Source organism: Muntiacus reevesi, chromosome 4 (genome assembly GCF_963930625.1).
Source record: "Muntiacus reevesi chromosome 4, mMunRee1.1, whole genome shotgun sequence".
Taxonomy (NCBI): domain Eukaryota; kingdom Metazoa; phylum Chordata; class Mammalia; order Artiodactyla; family Cervidae; genus Muntiacus; species Muntiacus reevesi.
The window spans coordinates 141301544-141321877 of NC_089252.1; the positions used below are offsets into that span (position 1 = coordinate 141301544).

Here is a 20334-nt window from a genome sequence, read left to right on the forward strand (position 1 = left end):
GGGTCTGCTTCCAAGAATCACAAATCTCTTACTGTTTTAGAAACTCAATTAACTACATGAACTGTGGTTGATTACAATAAATACAGCACAGCATCATGAACCTACCTCCCTCAACGCATACTCAATGAATTAAATAAAGAACTGCCAACTCTGGCTTAGCTAACGCTGTATTGGAGGAAACCAATAATGTAACTGGGAGAGGTGATTAACCTAACCGTGAGTTTTTATGCAGAATCGGTTGCTTCAGTTTCCTTACTTGTAAATGAGGGATCTGACCAGATTACTCTAAAGTCTAAATGATTTTGAGGTGATAACTTCTGAGATACCTAAGGGTTCCTTAGATTCCGGAGCCCTTTGCCCGTGTGATTTTTCTTCAGTCTATCTCCCTCTGTCTTCACAAGAAGACAAGCTCCAGGAGGGCAGGTCCTTTGTCTCTCTGCTGTATCCCCAATGCTGAACAATGGGCCTGGGAGCAGACAGAGTTGCCACATACACATAGTCTTTACTATGTCTCAGTAATAAGATATTTCTTTAAAAAAAAAATCAATACCTATTTAAACACAGAATAATAATATGTTTGTAGGAATCAACTTCAATAGGATTACTGAGTAAGTTCTTAATTATTAGTAGAAATAAATGTTCAACTAAGTCCGTAGCACAACAATATTTGAAATTCATCATTATTTTTAGTGGCTCTATTTTGAAAGAAACACAAATCAAAAAATAACAAGCCATTATATGACGGTCTTCTCCAATGTCAAACTTGAAATAAATCCAGCACCTTTGGATGTTAATACTGTATCAACAGTCAGACTTGAAACTTTTTAGCGCATAGCAGCAAATCTTTTATTTACACAGCTGTCTGGCTCCAGGGACAAATAAGGTAAGAGTGTAAAGCACTAGTACCACTTTTCTAACAATTACAAACACACTCGTCATCTATTACACACAGATGGCTGCGGTCCACATGCAACACTTTGAGCTACTAGACCAGCCAAAAAGCAAAGCACAGTACATGTACAAAAGGTATAAAATATATTCCTATAATTAGATCTCTTTTTCTCATGTACTGATTTAAAAAATTCTAAAATCTCTATGTTGGCCTACTCTTCCACAGATGCAGAAAAACAAAGCAAGCTCTTCTTTAGGATACATATAATTTAGATATTCTACATTTTTCTTATGTCCTTAAATTAAGCCAACCAGCCCAAACAATACCACAGATTAGATTCAGTGTAAACAAACATCTCCCCCAGTTGCAAATAATGTTCCTAAAGTTTTAATGAATTTAAATTTTGTTCCAAAGAGCATCATGAACAGCTTGTAAGAAAGATGAACACATAATTTTGTAAAAAGATGGAAATAAAACCCCAGTTCTTTTCTATATTCTTCATTTAGACATGAGAAAAAATTATAATAAATCTTAACAGATGGGCAAACAAAAAAATCGTTAATGCTTCTCAGCCAGCTATGCTAAAAACCAACTAACTCAGCTAAACACAGGAAGTGTTCCTCTTTTAAACACCACAAAAATGTCTGTGGATTTCTTTAATTGTAAAGTTGATAAATATAAAAATAGCCTGCAATATTTGAGGGTCATTCAAATGAAATAATAAAATTCCAAACTGAGACCTAGATCAGGTTTACATATTTAAATATCAAATAAATGCTTCTGTACCTATTCATTATAAACTGTTGGGACTGGAACTGAAAGTTAATACATCCAAGGTATGAATTTTAAATGCATTTGACACAGGAAGGAAGAGTTAAAATGGGCTGGAGGGATTTTAAAATCTCCAACCATTTTAAATTTAAATTAAATGTGGCTTGTTCGTTACACTGAGGCATAGAAATTTAGGATGAAAATACTTCACCTCAAGTAAGCAGAAAGCCTTCCTTTGGTAAGGCAAGAAGTTTATAAATAATGTAATTCTCAGTATATGATGACATCCTCTACACACACACATAACATCAAAAGGGAAGATCCCCAACATCTTCAGAAATACTACTATGGAACACTGCACTCCTTGCTTTCCTACTCCTATTGGCTAACTTCTCAGCTCCTTAGTTTGTAATCAGATTACACCTAGCAGTACAAGCTCCAGCATATCTAGTCTTCAGAAAGAACACAAATCAGAACATTTAGGGTGCTGTTTGACAGTTTCAAGTTACAGAAATTTAAAACAAATGGCAAGAAAAGCTAAGAAAATTTAATCTGATACTTAACTGCTGATTCTAGAAGTAACTTGGAAGTTTTACACTATTTTACTATTAAATGTATAATGAAGGTTTATTTCTTTCAATGTGGGCGAAAATTGTCATTTAAAAAAATATTTAAAAACTTAATACTGAATACACTATTCAGTTCTAACTTAAAAGTTAACCTATGTTCTTATAAGTGAATATAATACCACTTTAGTAATTATTTCGGAAAATAGGAACTGTTCCTTCCGAACGTTGTTCAGAAAATTCTTCAGAGTGCACACCAAGGTAATACCACATGTTTTGCCATATGGATGAAGGGAAAGGACCAAGGGAGGTGGACAGAAAATAAGGCTTTGTGTACACTAACCAGGTAGACATAGAAAAAAAGCCCACAAAGAAAAACCGGGTGAATATGAACAAAAACCTTGGCATCGGCAGTTCTACTCCTCTGATTCCCAGACAACAGGGGGAAATCGACCAGGACAGCAGGAACAGTGTCTTTTACTAAGTGTCTTTACTAAGGGTCAGGGTTTCCAGTCCTCACTGAGGTTAAAGCCACACAGCCTAGTGGCTAAGTTCAACACTCCGGGAACGCTGCCCTTTCCTAGAATAACTGATTTCTTAACATGGGAATCTAAACTATTTTCATACGCAGAGGCAAAGTCGCTCAAATTTTAGGAAAGAAAAATAAATACCCTCTTTACATTTCCCGTTTCTCCTGGAGCTAAGAGACCCCAACAAGGTCTTCCTTTAAAGGGAGGTCCCAAGAGGCACAGGATTTCCAAAGAGCCCCTCTAGGCACGAAGGGATAAGAAAATCCGGCAGCAAGCACCGTCTGCTCCGCACTTGCCACAGTCCGGGAGAGAGGCAGAGGGAACACTACTAACCTATCCCGGCGGAGAAAGCAGCTCCGAGCCCAAAACCTGCAGCGCTCGCTACAAACTTTCCAGCGGCAGCGCGAGCGCCGTCACTTACCGGCGGCAGAAGTCATGATTCCCCAGTGCAGCTCGCTTCCCAGCTCGCCCCCCTCAATCCCCGCGCCCCTTACAGTCCATTGTTTCAAGAATTTGGGCAGAAGACAAAAACCCCCGCAGAACCCACATTCCGTCCCGAGGGACCGCGGCGCACCCTGAGCGCGGCACAAAGGAAGCTGCCGGCTCTGGGGACCCGGCGGCGCTCCCGGGCGCGAGCGCCGGCGACGGGCAGGCGGGCACGAGCACCGAGCAGCGGAGCTCCCGGCGGACGGCCACGCGCGCGCACGAGCAGTGCTCACCGCGGCTTCGCCAGTGCGCGCGGCCTTCTTTAGCTCCAAAAAAAAAAAAAAAAAATCAGAGCTCCAGGCGCCCCCTGCTAGCCGCGGCCGTAAAAGGCGGACAAAAGCCCCAACCTCCTCCAATCAGAGGGCCCAAGTTTCATCCCGTTCCCGCCCCTCCCGCCCATATGCTTAAGCTCAACTCCAATGAACGGGCTTGAAAAGGGGGCGTGGGCTACAAGGCATGATGGGAATTGTAGTTTTCTGCACACAGGGACTGGCAGAGGCAGACGCCTGGGTGCAGCCTGTTCTCCCGCCTTCATTTCCCATCGTGCTGAGGCGGGTGGCATGGCGGAGAAGGATGACACCGGATTTTGACGAAGAGGTGGTTTTTGAGGTAAGGGGAAAATGGCGGTGCGTGTGAGTTGCCTTTGTTTGAGAAGGACGAGGGAGAAGGCGAGAGGCCGATCGAGGGAGCGAAGGATCGGGTGACGCTCCTCCCGGCCTTGGTCACCGAATCTCGTCGATTTCCGGGCCTAGTGTTGGCCGCTGCCTGACAGGTGTAGCCCGAGGCGCCCTTGCCTCGCCCAGCCTCTGCCTCGGACCCTCCCAGAATTCCCAGCCTGGCCGGTGGACACGAGCCCTGCGTGTTCCTTCCCGAGTGACGGATACGCCTTGGCGGGGTGTGGGGTTGGGTAACTGCTCCTGGTTGGGGCGGGGCCCAATCGTGCATTTTGGATACTCACCCGTGCGATTTTCCTCCCCCTTTTTCGTCCTTGATTTTTTGGGGTCAGTATCAAGACGTGCCCGAGGTCACCGTTCACTGTCGAGGCGTGGCTCTTCGAATGGAGGCAGCAGGTGCTACTTTTCTAAACGTGGTTTAAGATCTGTGTGTGGGACCTCCTGTGGGTGATTAGGGCCGGGGCGTCTCAGCATCTAATTCTTTTGTCCTTTGCTGTTGCTCTAGGTGTAGCTATTTCTTCTGTTTCGAGGCTTTGGTGAGAGTGCTTTTGTGTGGGGACTATTTTAAGACGTTCTCTGCCATTTTGAATGGAAAAAAAAAAAAAATTCTAGTGTTTCTGTTTCTGTCAGACACAGGCGCAAATATACATCAATGTATAAGGCATGTGTATGTATGCTTTACCAAAGTCCATTCATCCAACTAGATTTTAAGAAATTTAAGAAAAGAAACAGCTCATTCTATACGAAAAGAGAGCTAGACAATAAATAGTGCAGAATGGTATATGTTGAAATATACGCAAGCTGTCATTGGCGGATTGGTTTGGAAACTGCCGTCTGTTGTTGGAGACGCTGCACCCACTAAATGGATATTGGAGGTGGGTTTTGAACTGTGAGTCTGTTTAGAGAGATGGAAGGGAGAAAATGCATTCTGAAGAAGGAGAACAAAGTATGCCAAGCTTGGGAGGTGTGAAGGTATCTGGTGTAGATTTTTCCGGGACTTGAGTGTGAACTCTCACTGTGTGGAGCGGTCTAATGGGGCTAAAATGGAGAAGTAGTGAAAGATAGGGCTATTTTACCAAAAGGAAGTGTCTTGATTTGAGGAGGTCAGTAGGGAAGACAAGTGTCTGAGTTTCGGATATGAAAGAAGACTGAATTGAATAATGACTTGGACAGATACTTCTAAGGTAAAATTGAGGAAACAGTTACAAGATTGCATGTGGGACATGAGAGACAAAAATCTATGTTACTTAGATTGCTAGAGAAAAGGGACTGGCTGGATTTTTTTTTTTTACCCTGTTATATGGTTAGATATCTGAACATAACAATAATGCATGCTCATTTCTACATTTCATTATAGAAAACAAGCCACAACATTAAAATCACTCTATCCTTTCACCCATAGATGGCCACTATTAACATTATAGTGTGTATTCTTGCCAACTTTTTCTACTCAAATGTTTGATTTTTTTTAACACAAAAAAATATACCACATAGAATTGTATATGTATTTTTCACTAAGTGTTTTCTTATTACTCCTTGAAAACAACATACTATCCAGTATGTATATGTATCATAATCATTTTCCCATTCTTGGATAGTTATATTGTTTCAAAATGCCATTATAATCAACACTGGCATAAGTCCATTTTTAATTGCATCTCTGATTTTTCCTTAGAATAATTTCTAGAAAGGAAACTAGTGGGTCAAAGGATACAAACATTTTTCAAGACTTTTACGCGGGAAGGTTATGCTATTTCAAGTTTCCGTTAGGAGTAAGAGTATTATTTTCACCAAATCCTCAGCAGCAACCTTATTAATTTCCATTAGTCTTTGCTAATTTGATAGGGAAAAGAGCATTCTGCTGTTCTAATTTGCATTTTTTGAATTTACTAGAAACATTTTTATTTCTTTCTTGATCATCTTTTTTTGTATTTTTCCCCCATTTTCCTGCTGAATATGAGCTTCTTAAAAACTGATTTGCATACATTTTTCATAAGTTACCTATTTTACTTGTAGAAATTTATTTCTTTCTTTTGTGGCAGAGCCGGAGGGTCTTGTGGGATCTTAGTTCCCTGACCAGGGACCAAACCCTGCAGTGGAAGCACAGGATCTTAACCACTGGACTTGCTGGGAAGTCCCTAGAAATGTTTTTTGTTGTTTAATTTATTCGCTTTTAGTCATATACATTAATTTTTATTGTAGCATAATGTTCATAAGAAAAGTGCACAGATCATAAATGTGCGGACTAATCAATTTTCACATGTTGAATACACACATGTAACCTGGACCTGTGTTAAGAAACTGAACATCACCAACACACCAGAAGCTCCCTCTTACTCTCTTCCAGTCACTTCTCTCCACCCCCCAAATAACCGCTCTTTAGACTTTAATAATTAATTTAGATCTCTTTTGACTGTTTTTATAGTGTACACACTGTGCAGTTCCATTTGTATATGCTCTTTTTTGTCTGACTTTGCTCTCTGATTTTGTCTGTTATATTCATCCATATGTAAGGATTTTTTATTTCTCTGTAGTATTGCATGTGAATGTATAACCAGTTTTTAATCTGCTCTACTGTTAATGGTCTTTGGGTGATTTTCAGTTTGAAACTATTATGAATAGTGCTAATGTGAACATTTCAGTATATATATCTCCCATCCAAGTACTAACCAGGCCCGACCCTGCTTAGCTTCCGAGATCAGACAAGATCGGGCGCGTTCAGGGTGGTATGGCCGTAGACACATTTCAGTATATATATCTTACTGAACATATTTCTGTTGGGTATATACTTGGAAGAGGAATTACTGAGTTATAGGAAATGCATACATTCACCTTGTGTGGATATTGCCAAACATTATTCCAAGGTAGTTGTACCAATTTATACTCTTAACCAGCAGTGTAGGAGAGGTCCAGTTGCTCCTCATAACCTCACTGACACTTGCTAATTTCCGTCTTTTTACCATTCTAGTGTGTATACTGGAGAAGGCAATGGCAACCCACTCCAGTACTCTTGCCTGGAAACGCCCATGGACGGAGGAGCCTGGTAGGCTGCAGTCCATGGGGTCGCTAAGAGTCAGACACGACTTCACTCTTCACTTTCATGCATTGGAGAAGGAAATGGCAACCCACTCCAGTGTTTTTGCCTGGAGAGTCCCAAGGACGGGGGAGCCTGGTGGGCTGCCATCTATGGGGTCGCACAGAGTTGGACACGATTGAAGTGACTTAGCAGCAGCAGCAGCAGTGTGTATACTGGTATCTCCTCTTGCATTTCCCTGATAAGGAAAGGGAGAGGTTTTTTTTTTTTAATGTTTAAGGACCAGTTGTGTATTCACTTTGTGAAGCCAATTCAAATTTGTTGCATATTTTTATTTTGGGTTTTCTCTTGATACCAATTTGAAGGATTTATTTACATATACTGAATGTAAGTCCTTTGGTGGATATATGTACCTCAAGTATCTCAGGTCTGTGGAACTCTCTTAATAGTGTCTTTCAATGAACAGAAGCTCTTAATTTTATTATAATCGAGGTAAATCTTATATGGTTAGTGCCTTTAAAGAAATATTTGCCTGCTCTAAAGTCACAGAGCTTTATTTTAACCTTGTGCTTCTAGATCTGCCATCCATATGGAACTGATTTTTGTGTGGTATCAAGTAAAGGTCAACATATGTATTTTTCCGGAATGGATGTGTATTTAACCTGGCATTTTCTGAACAGACCATTGTTTCTTTGATGAACTACAATGTTGCCCTTGTCATAAATCAGGATACCTTGTATGTGTGGCTTTGTTTTTGAATGTTCCCTTTTCCACTAGTTAATTTGATCATTCTTGTGCCTATACCACATTATTATAATTACTATAACTTTTATAATAGTTCTAGTATCTGATAGAATAATACCTATCAGTTTTATTTTCCTTCAAGATTGCTTTGTCTATTCTTAGCCCTTTGTCTTTCTGAATGAATTTTAGAGTCAGCTTGTCATTTTCACTGTAGAAAAAGGAAACTGCAAAGATTGATTGAGATTGCTTTGAATCTCTGGATTAATTTGGGGGAGAACTGACATCTTGACAGTATTGAATCTTCCAATCCACGAGCATTTTTATTGCTTGCCTTCTAAATGAGTCAAGCAACTTCCCATCACTTTGTGCTCTAGGACAGATTTACAAACTGGGACAACAGGGGAGGACAAATAATTTTCCCTCTACCCTTTGAGTTCTTGGCTGAGACTCCTGTAATAACAGATTAACTAGAGAAAAAAAAATGTTAACATTGTTATGAAACAAATTCATCTAGAGTAAATTTAAAAGATCTTACTTTCTTCACCAATTTATGTATTGAGCAGCATCCCATCTAGCAGACAGAAAGGAGTTCCCGAATATGTAAAAAAAAAAAAAGAGAGAGACTTTTGTAGGCAGAGGAAGTGGGTCAAGGCAGTTAGGCTAGTAAAGAGGAGATTGGTTGTATCAAGGTCACATTCTTTTAGGGGGTGGCAGGGGTCTGTCAGGCAGATTACCTCACTGATGCTGATTGACTGGCTTAAGATTATATTTCTGTTACTGAACAAACAAGTTCCTGTGCCCAACTTGGACCAAACACCAAACACCAAACACCAAAACATTGAAGTCTGGAGCAGAGAAAGGTTTATTGCAGGGCCATGCAAGGAGAACGGGTGACTCGTGCCCCCAAAATCCTAACTCCTGGAAGGGTTTCACAAAGCATCCTTAAAGGCCAGATGAGGGGGGGAGATACCAAAGTGTGTGATCTGGTCACTCAGAGTTCTCTGATTGATTGATGTTGCAGTAATAGGGCCATTAACGTTATCAGTTCTTAGGTACCAGTAGGTCTGGGGGCTACAGGCTCATGATCATCAGGTAGTTAATTTCTTCCATTTGGTGGTGGTTTTTTAGCATCTAAAAAACTCAGGAAATATGCAGGATATACTTGGTATTTCTGATCAGAGCTACAGCAGAAAATATTGGGAGAGGGGCTCTGTCCCAAGAAGGCCCCATAGGGTCCTCTTCGGTTACATTTCTGGAAGAGGCCAAAAATGTAAGTCTTGGTTGGGAAAGTGGATCTTAGCATAAGTGACTCCATTTGGGGCCTGTTGTCTTGTTTTTAACAACATGCATACCCACGTATATACATGAGAGATAGTGTTTTTTTTCTTAAAAAAAACAACAAAAAACAAAACCCGGAACTAGATAATAGTTAAAGCAGTAAAAACAGATTTTATTCAGGACTACTGCAATAGGGGGAAGAGACCTCAGTATAGAACTGGATTCTATTGCAAATACAACATGAATAAGTGGAAATTTAATTACTAAGAGGAAACCTTGTATTTAGAGGGGTTTTGGCTAAACCAACATACCATGATTCTTACTGAATACAAGCCAGGGTGGTCTGTTCCTTTGTTACTGCAAGCCAAATGCTGAGAAACTGAGGTTTGCCATAGAAGAGAGTTTACTCACAAAGCAGCCAAGGGAGAACAAACAGCACCTTCTGAAGGTGGGATATTTATGGAGTAAAGAAACAGTGTGGTCTTAGTTGCAAGGAAAAGTGATTGGAGGTACAGGAAAAGTGAGGTCATCAGTGTTCTTTGCAGTCATATCTAGGTTTCATGCTACTTCCAAGGATGCATGTTAAAAGATGGAGGCACTTAGCATGATTCTGGAGGTGGAGGTTTTGGACCTCTGATGTCAAAAGGACATTCATCCAACACCTGCAGGGGTCCAGTCTTAGGGCCTGTGACCTCAACCAGTCTTAGCTAGCTCTGACTGAACAAAAGCTGACTCTTAAGTTCCTAAAAATCAGCTTAAGCCCCTGCGTGCAGTACTATAGCAAGCCATATATCAGAGGTATTTTCTGTGGGGTGGTTAAGGAATCTGGTGGTGTATTACCTAGACTCTGTGAAGCTTGGGGTGCATGCAATTAAAGAGAGGGAAAAAAAACTAAAAGCAAGCTCACCAGTGAAGGCAATTATAAGCAGAGGGGTTTTAACAAGCTGTTCCTTTATCTGTTCTTTAAGACAAGCTCCAGAATTTCTATTAGTCACCAGCTTCTGTTAACCCTGTGGGGCTTGATTTCACCTGGAGGGATGGTAGAAGATGAGGAACCCATGAGGAAGATTGAGGGTTATCTGTTGTGGAGGATGAGAGACTCTTGCTAAACTGATACAGCAGGGTTTTGTTAAAACCAGACTTTGCAAAGAAGTGCGTAGGAGAATTTTCAGGAGCCTGACTAAAGTTGGGTTAAGGAAAGAATCTTTGTTAGGGGAAGGTTGTAACACTCCAAGATGTCTTAGATGATTCAGGCTTAGGTACCATCTATGTGGGGCCAGGGAAAGGATGTAGACCTCTTGTGTGGGTGTGCTAAGTCTCTTCAGTCATGTCTGACTCTTTGCAACCCCGTGGACTGTAGCCCACCAGGCTCCTTTGTCCATGGGATTCTCCAGGCAAGAATACTGGAGTAGGGTACCATGCCCTCTTCCAGGGCATCTTCCCAACCCAAGGATTGAACCCGTGTCTCTATGTCTTCTGCATTGGCAGGTGGGTTCTTTACCACTTGTGCCACCTGGGAAGCCCCATGTATATCTCTTGCTGCTACTGCTGCTAAGTCACTTCAGTCGTGTCCGACTCTGTGCGACCCCATAGACGGCAGCCCTCCAGTGTCCCCCATCCCTGGGATTCTCCAGGCAAGAACATTGGAGTGGGTTGCCATTTCCTTCTCCAATGCATGAAAGTGAAAAAGTGAGAGTGAAGTCACTCGGTCATGTCTGACTCTTAGTGACCCCATGGACTGCAGCCTACTAGACTCCTCCATTCATGGGATTTTCCAGGCAAGAGTACTGGAGTGGGGTGCCATTGCCTACTCCAATGTATACCTCTTAGGGGAGAGTAAATATTTACTTTGCAAAAATAAAAGGGTCCTTAGAAGAGCAGATGGGAGATATGACAAAGTTTGTCTGGGTGTATCCTTCTTTCCGGGTGGGACTGGGGTCAGGAGGAGAAGGGGACGACAGAGGATGAGATGACTGGATGGCATCACCAACTCGATGGACATGAGTTTGAGTAAACTCCGGGAGTTGGTGATGGACAGGGAGGCCTGGCGTGCTGCAATCATGGGGTCGCAAAGAGTCAGACACGACTGAGTGACTGAACTGAACTGAACTGATCTTCCTTTCCTCTGATGAGTCAATCTTCCAGGTTGATGAAACTCCCAAGTAGGGGATTTATGACAATTGAGTTTCTTTTGAAAGATGTGTCTTTAGATCTGAACTAAGGGGAGAGTTCAGAGAAAGCATTTCTCATTTGCTATTTTTCAAGTGCATACAGCTCATGATAACCTGTATACTGCAGTAACATAATTTTGGGGTGGCATATTTTGCTACCTTTCAGGAAGGATCTGTTCCTCGATAGGATCTATTTCCATAGCTAAATTGACCCTTAAACTGTCTAGACCTATGCTGAGGGTGCACAGAACTGATGTAGTCTAGTGGTGTCTTTTCTTTTATGGTTAATGCTCAGTTCCAGTTTTCTGTTTCAGGGGATATTTTGATAGTCTTTTTTATTCTGAAAGGGAGTGTAATACAGTTGGCAAAGGAATAGAATCTGGAGTTGGACAGTGTAGGAAATCTTATCTCCAAGATATATTAATTAATGTAACTTTGAGCAATTTGCTTCTCTATGTGTCAGTTTTCTCAATATTAAGTAGAAATAACAGTACTGATCTCATAGAGCAGTTGTGAGTCATTAAATGACTTAATGCAAGTGAAGTACTTAGATGAGTACCTGGCACATTATAAGCATTCTGTAAACGTTAACTTCCCTGATAGCTCAGTTGGTAAAGAATCCACCTGCAATGCAGGAGACCCCAGTTCGATTCCTGGGTCGGGAAGATCTGAAGAAGGGATGGGCTACCCGCTCCAGTATTCCTGGGTTTCCCTTGTGCCTCAGCTGGTAAGGAAACCTCCTGCAATGCAGGAGACCTGGGTTCAGTCCCTGGGTTGGGAAGATCCCCTGGAGAAGGGAAAGGCTACCCACTCCAGTATTTTGGTCTGGAGAATTTTATGGACTGTGTAGTTCATGGGGTCACAAAGAGTCAGACACAACTGAGTGACTTTCACTTTCAAATTTTAGCTACTATTAAATTTTTCCTGAAAAAAATTCATGTTGGTTTTCACAATTACTGGTATTGTGTGTTTCTTGAGTTAAAGACTTGTGTACTAAAAATAATTTATAAGGTTATAGATGTCCCTGGGTGCTGCACTGGCTGTATTTCATGAGTTTTGAAATGTAGTTTGTCTCATAATTTTGTCAATTCCTTTGTGATTTGTTCTTAAACCCCTACTTAGCACCCAGGTGTATGAGTAAGGGATTGAGGGTGGTAGTGATGACTTTTCTCCATTTAGCTGGTGAGAATTCTATTTAGCTAATTCCATTTAGGCTCAGCCAATCTAGTTAATTCAGGCTGCTGTAACACTCAGATTGAGTAGTTATAAACAACAAAAATTTACTTCTCATAGTTCTAGGGCCTGGGAAATCCAACATTAGGGTACCAGTGTGGTTGGGTTCTAATGAGAACCCACTTCCTTGGTTCATAAATGACTGTCTTTCCCTGTGGGCAGCAGAAGGGGTGAGGGAACTCTCTGGGATCTCTTTTATAAGGGCACTAATTCTATTCTTGAGCGCTCTAACCACACGACTTAAGCACCTCTCAAAGGCCTCACCTCCAAATACTGTTACATTGGAGATTAGGTTTCAACATTTGAATTTGGGGAGGACACAAACATTCAGATATAGCAAGAGGATAGAAGAGAGAGCACTGGAGAGACTCTATAGTTCCCTCCTAGCAGGGCTGCCGTTTGGTAGTGATTGTGTTCTGTACTTAAAGCCACAAGTCTTTGGGGGAGACTTCTTTAACTTCATCTCTTACAGGGATTCAGTGACACTGCTGCTTTCCTTTGACCTTTAGGCCCAAGGAAGTTAATAACTCCCTGCTGTTGCCAGTCCCTGGATGCTTCACCGTCCCCTCTTGGCTGCCTCAGCCCTTCTGAAGGCTATGTAAATAATGGTCATTTCATTACTCTTTTCAGTTATCCCTTTTGAGTGTGCCATCCACTTGTAAAATCTTCCTGCAAGAAGACTTTCTTGGTTAATCTACTTTGTAGCCCCTGTTCCATTCTCTAGGATTAACTCTTATCCATTGTCATCCACAGCCTTTGGTTTTGCCTTCTGAGAACTTATTTCTTATCTCTGAGCACGCCTTAGCCTCATAGGAAATGGGTATTAAAGTATGCTTTACTTGGAGGCTGCATACCTTTCACAGCCTGATGCCTGATATGGGTTTAAGAGTTGCTGCAGAGGTTGAATGAGGTTTTGCAGGATTTTGGTTTCCCTAGCGGTATAGTTCCCTGAAATGTGGTAGATTTTCAGTTTGTTGGCTTTTATACAGTTTTATGCACAAGTAACCACAGTTAGCTCATTTGGGCCTAACTCTTAAATCTGAAATCTATATAGTGTTTACTGGTTCTGTTTTGATCTTTTCTTCTCATTCAACTTCATGGCATTATCTACAATAAGAGGCTTGGTTGAAAAGGTGTCACCTTTAATTAGATCCTAGCAGCTGGGCTGGTTCCCACTGATAGCTTATGGTGAACAATGTCAGATTCCTGATCTCCAAAGAGGAAGATTTAGCTTTGGGATCAGGGATCAGGCTTGATCACTCAGTTTTTGTGTGTCAGAAGTTTTATTACAATGAGAAAGGACAGAGAAACCTTCTGATATAGATGGAGAGCGCCCCACTCACTAGACTTATCAAGACCTTATATACTTTTACCAGACCCACTCCCACAATATATATGTCTTAATATAACAAGATTAGTCAGAAGATTCTTGTTAAGTAGAAACATGTCCTTGAGCAAGATACATTGTTGTTATATAATTATTAGTACAGAGCTTAAGGAAAAACATACCCTTAAGAAAGATGGAGAAGCTCTATACAGTCAGCAAAAGCAAGACCTGGAGTTGACTGTGGCTCAGATCATGAACTCCTTATTGCCAAATTCAGACTTAAATTGAAGAAAGTGGGGAAAGCCACTAGACCATACAGGTATGACCTAAATCAAATCCCTAATGATTATACAGTAGAAGTGAGAAATAGATTTAAGGGATTAGATCTGATAGACAAGAGTGCCTGATGAACTATGGTTGGAGGTTCGTGACATTGTACAGGAGACTGGGAGCAAGAAAAAGAAATGCAAAAAAGCAAAATGGTTGTCTGAAGAGGTCTTAAAAATAGCTATGAAAAGAAGAGAAGTGCAAGGCAAAGGAGAAAAGGAAAGATATACCCATTTGAATGCAGAGTTCCAAAGAACAGCAAGGAGAGATAAGAAAGCCTTCCTCAGTGATCAGTGCAAAGTTATAGAGGAAAACAATAGAATGGGAAAGACTAGAGATCTCTTCAAGAAAATTAGAGATACCAAGGGAACATTTCATGCAAAGTTGGGCTCAATAAAGGACAGAAATGGTATGGACCTAACAGAAGCAGAAGATATTAAGAAGAGGTGGCAAGAATACACAGAAGAACTATGCAAAAAAGATCTTCATGACCCAGATAATCACCATGGTATGGTCACTCACCTAGAGCCAGACGTCCTGGAATGTGAAGTCAAGTGGACCTTAGGAAGCATCATTACAAACAAAGCTAGTGGAGGTGATGGAATTCCAGTTGAGCTATTTCAAATCCTGAAAGAGGATGCTGTGAAAGTGCTGCACTCAAGATGCCAGCAAATTTGGAAAACTCAGCTGTGGCTACAGGACTGGCAAAGGTCAGTTTTCATTACAATCCCAAAGAAGTGCAATGCCAAAGAATGCTCAAACTACCGCACAATTGCACTCATCTCACACACCAGTAAAGTAATGCTCAAAATTCTCCAAGCCAGGATACAACAGTACATGAACTGTGAACTTCCAGATGTTCAAGCTGGTTTTAGAAAAGGCAAAGGAACCTGAGATCAAACTGCCAATATCCACTGGATCATCGAAAAAGCAAGAGAGTTCCAGAAAAACATCTACTTCTGCTTTATTGACTATGCTGAAGACTTTGTGTGAATCACGATAAACTGTGGAAATTTCTGAAAGAGATGGGACTGCCAGGCCACTTGACCTGCCTCCTGGGAAATCTGTATGCAGGTCAGGAAGCAACAGTTAGAACTGGACTTAGAACAACATACTGGGTCCAAAACGGGAAAGGAGTACGTCAAGGCTGTATATTGTCACCCTGCTTATTTAACTTATATGCAGAGTACATCAATAGAAATGCTGGGCTGGATTCCAGCACAAGCTGGAATCAAGATTGCCGGGAGAAATATCAATAACCTCAGATATGCAGATGACACCATCCTTATGGCAGAAATCAAAGAAGAACTAAAGAACCTCTTGATGAAAGTGAAAGAGGAGAGTGAAAAAGTTGGCTTAAAGCTCAGCATTCATAAAGCAAAGATTATGGCATCCGGTCCCATCACTTCATGGCAAATAGATGGAGAAACAATGGAAACAGTGGCAGATTTTATTTTGGGGCACTCCAAAATCACTGCAGATGGTGACTGCAGCCATGAAATTAAAAGATGCTTATTCCTTGGAGGAAAAGTTATGACCAACCTAGACAGCATATTAAAAAGAGACATTACTTTGCCAACAAAGGTCCATCTAATCAGTTATGGTTTTTCCAGTAGTCATGTATGGATGTGAGAGTTGGACTATAAAGAAAGTTGAGCGCCAGAGAATTGATGCTTTTGAGCTGTGGTGTTGGAGAAGACTCTTGATGGCCCCTTGGACTGCAAGGAGATCCAGCCAGTCCATCCTAAAGGAGATCAGTCCTGAATGTTCATTGGAAGGACTAATGTTGAAGCTGAAACTACAGTACTTTGGCCACCTGAAGAGAAAAGTTGACTCATTTGAAAAGACCCGGATGCTGGGAAAGACTGAAGACATGAGGAGAAGGGGATGACAGAGCATGAGATGGTTGGATGGCATCACGGACTCAATGGGCATGAGTTTGGGTGAACTCCGGGAGTTAGTGATGGACAGGGAGGCCTGGTGTCCCCCTGCAGTCCATGGCATCACAGAGTCAGACACTTCTGAGCGACTGAACTGATGTGCATATAGAACACTAGCTGCAGGATAAATTGGAAAATATTACATTCAGCTCTTTCTTCTCTTTAATACAAGAGTTGCTCTAGGCAAGAATGTAGTTTAAAGGTCAGAAAAACAGCCTACCACATCCATCATAGGACCTAACCTCTCTTCTAAGAACATTTAACGGGTTTTTTAGTATATCTGATGTAATACTATTATTTATAGTGATTTTCAGAATCAGAAATCAGGGTTATTTGTGCCTTAAAACTAACTCAAGGGAGTCATGTGCGCCATTACAATTAAAATTTTGAATTTTGAATGAAGCACATGTTTGAAAAGTATTCTAATCACATCTTTTCTCTATTTCAAATGTTTTCAAAATGACTTGGTTTAGTACAAGTTTCCTTGGTTATTTGTCAATTGCGCTATGTTTTCTTGTAGTTTTGGTCTTTTGTATTCTCCCTCCAGAAGCCACCTTTGAGCCCTCCTAGACTGAATAATGATGTAGAAGTTGAATGAAGAAATGGAAGTAAGAATGAGGTTCCCAGACCCAGTTCCTGGTCCTTACCCTAGAATCTGACTGTTTTCCTTTCATCAGGGCTAGATTCCATATATATTAATATCTTGAAAGTTAGTTCCTTTATCTTGGAGCCCGACTACCCCCTGGAGGCTAAAGTGGGAAAGACAACATCACCTCACACTTGGACCTCTGAGGAGCAACAGGACAAAGTTTAGAAAATGATGGACTCCATATCTAACTAACATGGCCATTAAGCAAAATAAATCCTGAGATACCAGTATTGTCATTTTGGTCTGTTATTGGAATCTCTAAGATGTTTTGAGAGTAAGAATTCTCTAATTACCTTAGGTGACGAGATTGCTCGTTCTGATTGCTCGTTCATAGCTGTTGGATTTTTTTTATTATAGATTAATTGCAGAAATTCTGAGTTGTTTATCCTATCTTGAATCCTTCTACTCCCAGAGGAAAGAGTACCTGAAAATAAAAATTTATTTGAAGGACTTCTATTTTTACCTCTTTGCCTTATTTGTAGTGCAGCTAAGCCTTTTTTTTTTTTTTTTTTTTTGTAACTTTCTTAGAGGGACAGCATTGTCCTCAAGGGACTTTTTTACTCTGTAAACTCTGTCCATGGTAACCTTTTTTTGTCATTGAATTCCTTTTGGTATTTGTTGAAATTCATTCTTTTTTCCTTTGTTCATGACTGGGGAACCTAACTGCTCAGAACTGGGAAGGCCCCTCTTATCTTGCCTTCTCTCCCTCCTTCATCAGTAAATAATTAAATATTAACCCTTTGTTGGCAACGTGTTCAGGTTTAGCTTTCTCTGACCCCCAGCACTAAGGCAGTCAAATGAATGTGAAATGGCACTTACACAATCTCCCACATCTACAAAAAAGGTACAAACAATCCTCTCTTGCTGGAGAGAGATTCTCATTTTGTTATATTTTAAAGGTTATTATACATCTCTGAAGAACAGTAAGGCATTTTTTATAAGTAACATTTGTAGGTTCTTTCCTGTGTGCTTTATTGATTTGACTAATGGAAGGAAATCTTTTTCTGTCTGTGTATGTTGATAGTATTTGCTGTTTTGATAATGGAGCTTGCTCTCGGAAAAAATTATACATACAAAATTTTAGGTATTATGGTATCATATTATTCCTTAAAATGTGTTTTCAGTTACCTATAGTACACAAAACTTTACAGTTGTATTATATAATTTACTTCTGACTAGTAGCTGAGATCAGAAGCATGACAAAATTCATGTTTTTAATCACTAATCTATAATAGAAAGGATATTGATTAATGGAGTTATTAAATCAGAACCCTATTGACATATAAGATTGACCATTAAGACCAGAGCTAGTTTATTACCATATATACAAGAATGAATTGTAAAATTTTTTCTTGAGGGACAATTAATGGAGTTATTAAATCAGAACCCTATTGACATATAAGATTGACCATTAAGACCAGAGCTAGTTTATTGCCATATATACAAGAATGAATTGTAAAATTTTTTCTTGAGGGACAAGTCTTCGCTTTTTTTCTGTCTGTGTCATATTGTTTCTACTGTTTTGGCTTCATCACGTATCCTCAGAGCTCCAATATAGATTTTAATGTTTTAAAAACTATGTTGACAGTGCAAAATATAGTAAGCAGATCTCTATTGCATTTATTAAAATGCAAGTTCCTTTGTCTGATTTACAATTCTTAAGTTACTTTTACTGGTTATCTTGGTAGCTTATGTAGTTATATTAATGACTTTCATACTTTGAAAACATTGTGGAAAGGGGACTAGTCTAATAGTCAAGAGACTAACATGAATTAGCAATGATATCTTCAATGAATCACTTAATTTCTCTAAAGCTTACTTGCCATCTGTTATAGAGAAGTTATACCAGATCATCCTTGAGTGTTAGATTTTTCTTGAATCTGGTAGGTTGGTTGAGTTAATGAGAGTAAGCCCCTAAAGGCTTCTGTTAATTAGAAAATACAGGAAGAGATTCTGCTCATTTCCAGTCTATTTTTAGATCAATAACCCTGGCTCAATTTTCATTTTCCTGATTCCGCGCCAGGTGTTTTCTGAGTTCCCAGAAGCAAATCATGCTTAAGGATTTAGGAGAAGAGGCCGAAGCTCAATGTACTCCACAGGGATATAGTATTAGTGTACTGACTTCATTGCCTCTGGCTTTTTAGAATATTGCTTACATGCTTATTACTGTTACTTCCATCGCAGAAGATCAAAATGCCCATTTGTCTTTATCTGAAATATTTGATGATTTAATTTTTAATCCACATTATTAAACTACCGAATCTGGCCAACTACACCCTGTTTTGGGATTTTTGCTGATAAATCCACAATCATTAACCTCATATCTCTTTAACACCTTTATTAAAGTGGATTTTCTATTTTAGTATGTATTTTGCCATGCTCTTTTCATTTTACTTTTCCTTACAGAATCTCCCTGATGATAGAGTATAATGAATTGTTTGAGAGAAAGATATCCACTCTGTCTCTTAACAGAATCACAAATTCTGCCTCCACATTTACTATTTTATTTAGGATAAGGAAAAAAGAAAGTAAGATTGAATGGGATCTAATAGGGCTTCGCAGACCTCACGTGGATGTTGTATGCTCTTCTCACACCCAGCATTTTGCCAATGTTTTCAACATGGCTCCAATTTTTTTTTCCAAAGCAGTTGAAAATCATAGTTTTCCTTTCTCACATAGCTTCTGCTCTGTATTCAGTAAGTGCCCAGTATATGCCAGTTGATGAACAAGATATTGAGTAACATTAAGGGTAGCATCAGAACTAGAGAGGGGTCAATCAGGATTACTGTCTTCTCTTTCCTTAGTTAAGAGCAAGTCACTGTTGCTCTTTGCCTTTCATCAGTTGAGCCTGTAAGCTGTGTGAGTGAGTGCTCTCCCTTTGCATCTCTTCATCTTTCTTTTGATGGATATGTTTTGTTTTGGATTAGAAACTGTTGTACTTAAGTACATTTGTACTATTATACAGGAAAAAATGTAAAGTTAATCTCTCTAAACCTTTTTGTTGTTTATAACATTTCATGAAAAATTAACTGGATAGGACGAATTTCTGCAGGAAAATAGAAGCCTGCAGCCAGGAGAATTTATGAATATATGTCTTATTTGCTGCTGGTTTTTTTAAAAAAACCTAACATAAATATTAAGTAATAATCTCTAATGTCATTTTTTAAAAACCACCGTCTTTATTACTACTTCTGCAGTTACAGAGTAATATTGAGTCGCACTGAAGAAATTATGTTCAGGTTTTTTCAAAGAGCTGCTTCTGATAGCAAAATGCTTAGTAATGATGAGGACACACCCTCCAGTTCAGTGGCCATTTTGTACTGTAGTTCTGTAGAAACAAGTGGGAACCATCAAAGAAAGAAGTGTACGGATCAAAAGAATATGGTCAAGAGGCAATAAATTTTTCCTCTGGGTCAATTGGAGGATTTAAAACTATGCTGTCTGTGAGTAGTTTAATTAGTTGGACCCTAATTAAACCCAGTTATGAACCTTTTTAGCTTATTCTTTTTAAATTCTATGATTAGATTTTTGCTTTGTTGATAATGAGGAGCAATTAACACTTGAATTTGGGACTTTTGAAATAGTAATTTAGAAGTTATGCTTAAATGTATATACTCCAAAAAGTATTTCCTGTTATTTTATAATATCTTTAATTTTGCAGTATACTTTTTCTATGATATTATTCAAGGTTGAAGGTGGGGGCAATAAATAG

At 39.9% G+C, this 20334-nt stretch overlaps 2 protein-coding genes across 9 annotated transcripts in view; one reads left to right on the plus strand and one right to left on the minus strand.

Annotated features, from left to right (window-relative positions):
- FGD6 (FYVE, RhoGEF and PH domain containing 6) overlaps positions 1-3377 on the minus strand; it is a 111470-nt gene extending 108093 nt beyond the window's left edge. For both annotated transcript variants that reach the window (XM_065934235.1, XM_065934234.1), the window contains exon 1: positions 3181-3377. In XM_065934235.1, the coding sequence (XP_065790307.1) occupies positions 3181-3196 (16 nt within the window). In that variant the 5' untranslated portion in view covers positions 3197-3377. The remainder of the gene's footprint in view (positions 1-3180) is intronic.
- A 351-nt stretch (positions 3378-3728) lies between these two features.
- The window catches only part of VEZT (vezatin, adherens junctions transmembrane protein), a 68195-nt gene continuing 51589 nt past the window's right edge, over positions 3729-20334 (plus strand). For 3 of the 7 annotated variants that reach the window (XM_065934226.1, XM_065934227.1, XM_065934232.1), the window contains exon 1: positions 3735-3854. In XM_065934226.1, the coding sequence (XP_065790298.1) occupies positions 3819-3854 (36 nt within the window). In that variant the 5' untranslated portion in view covers positions 3735-3818. Of the gene's footprint in view, positions 3855-19946; positions 20066-20334 lie in introns of those variants that run through there. The other 4 variants (XM_065934229.1, XM_065934231.1, XM_065934228.1 and 1 more) reach the window with 2 other exon arrangements.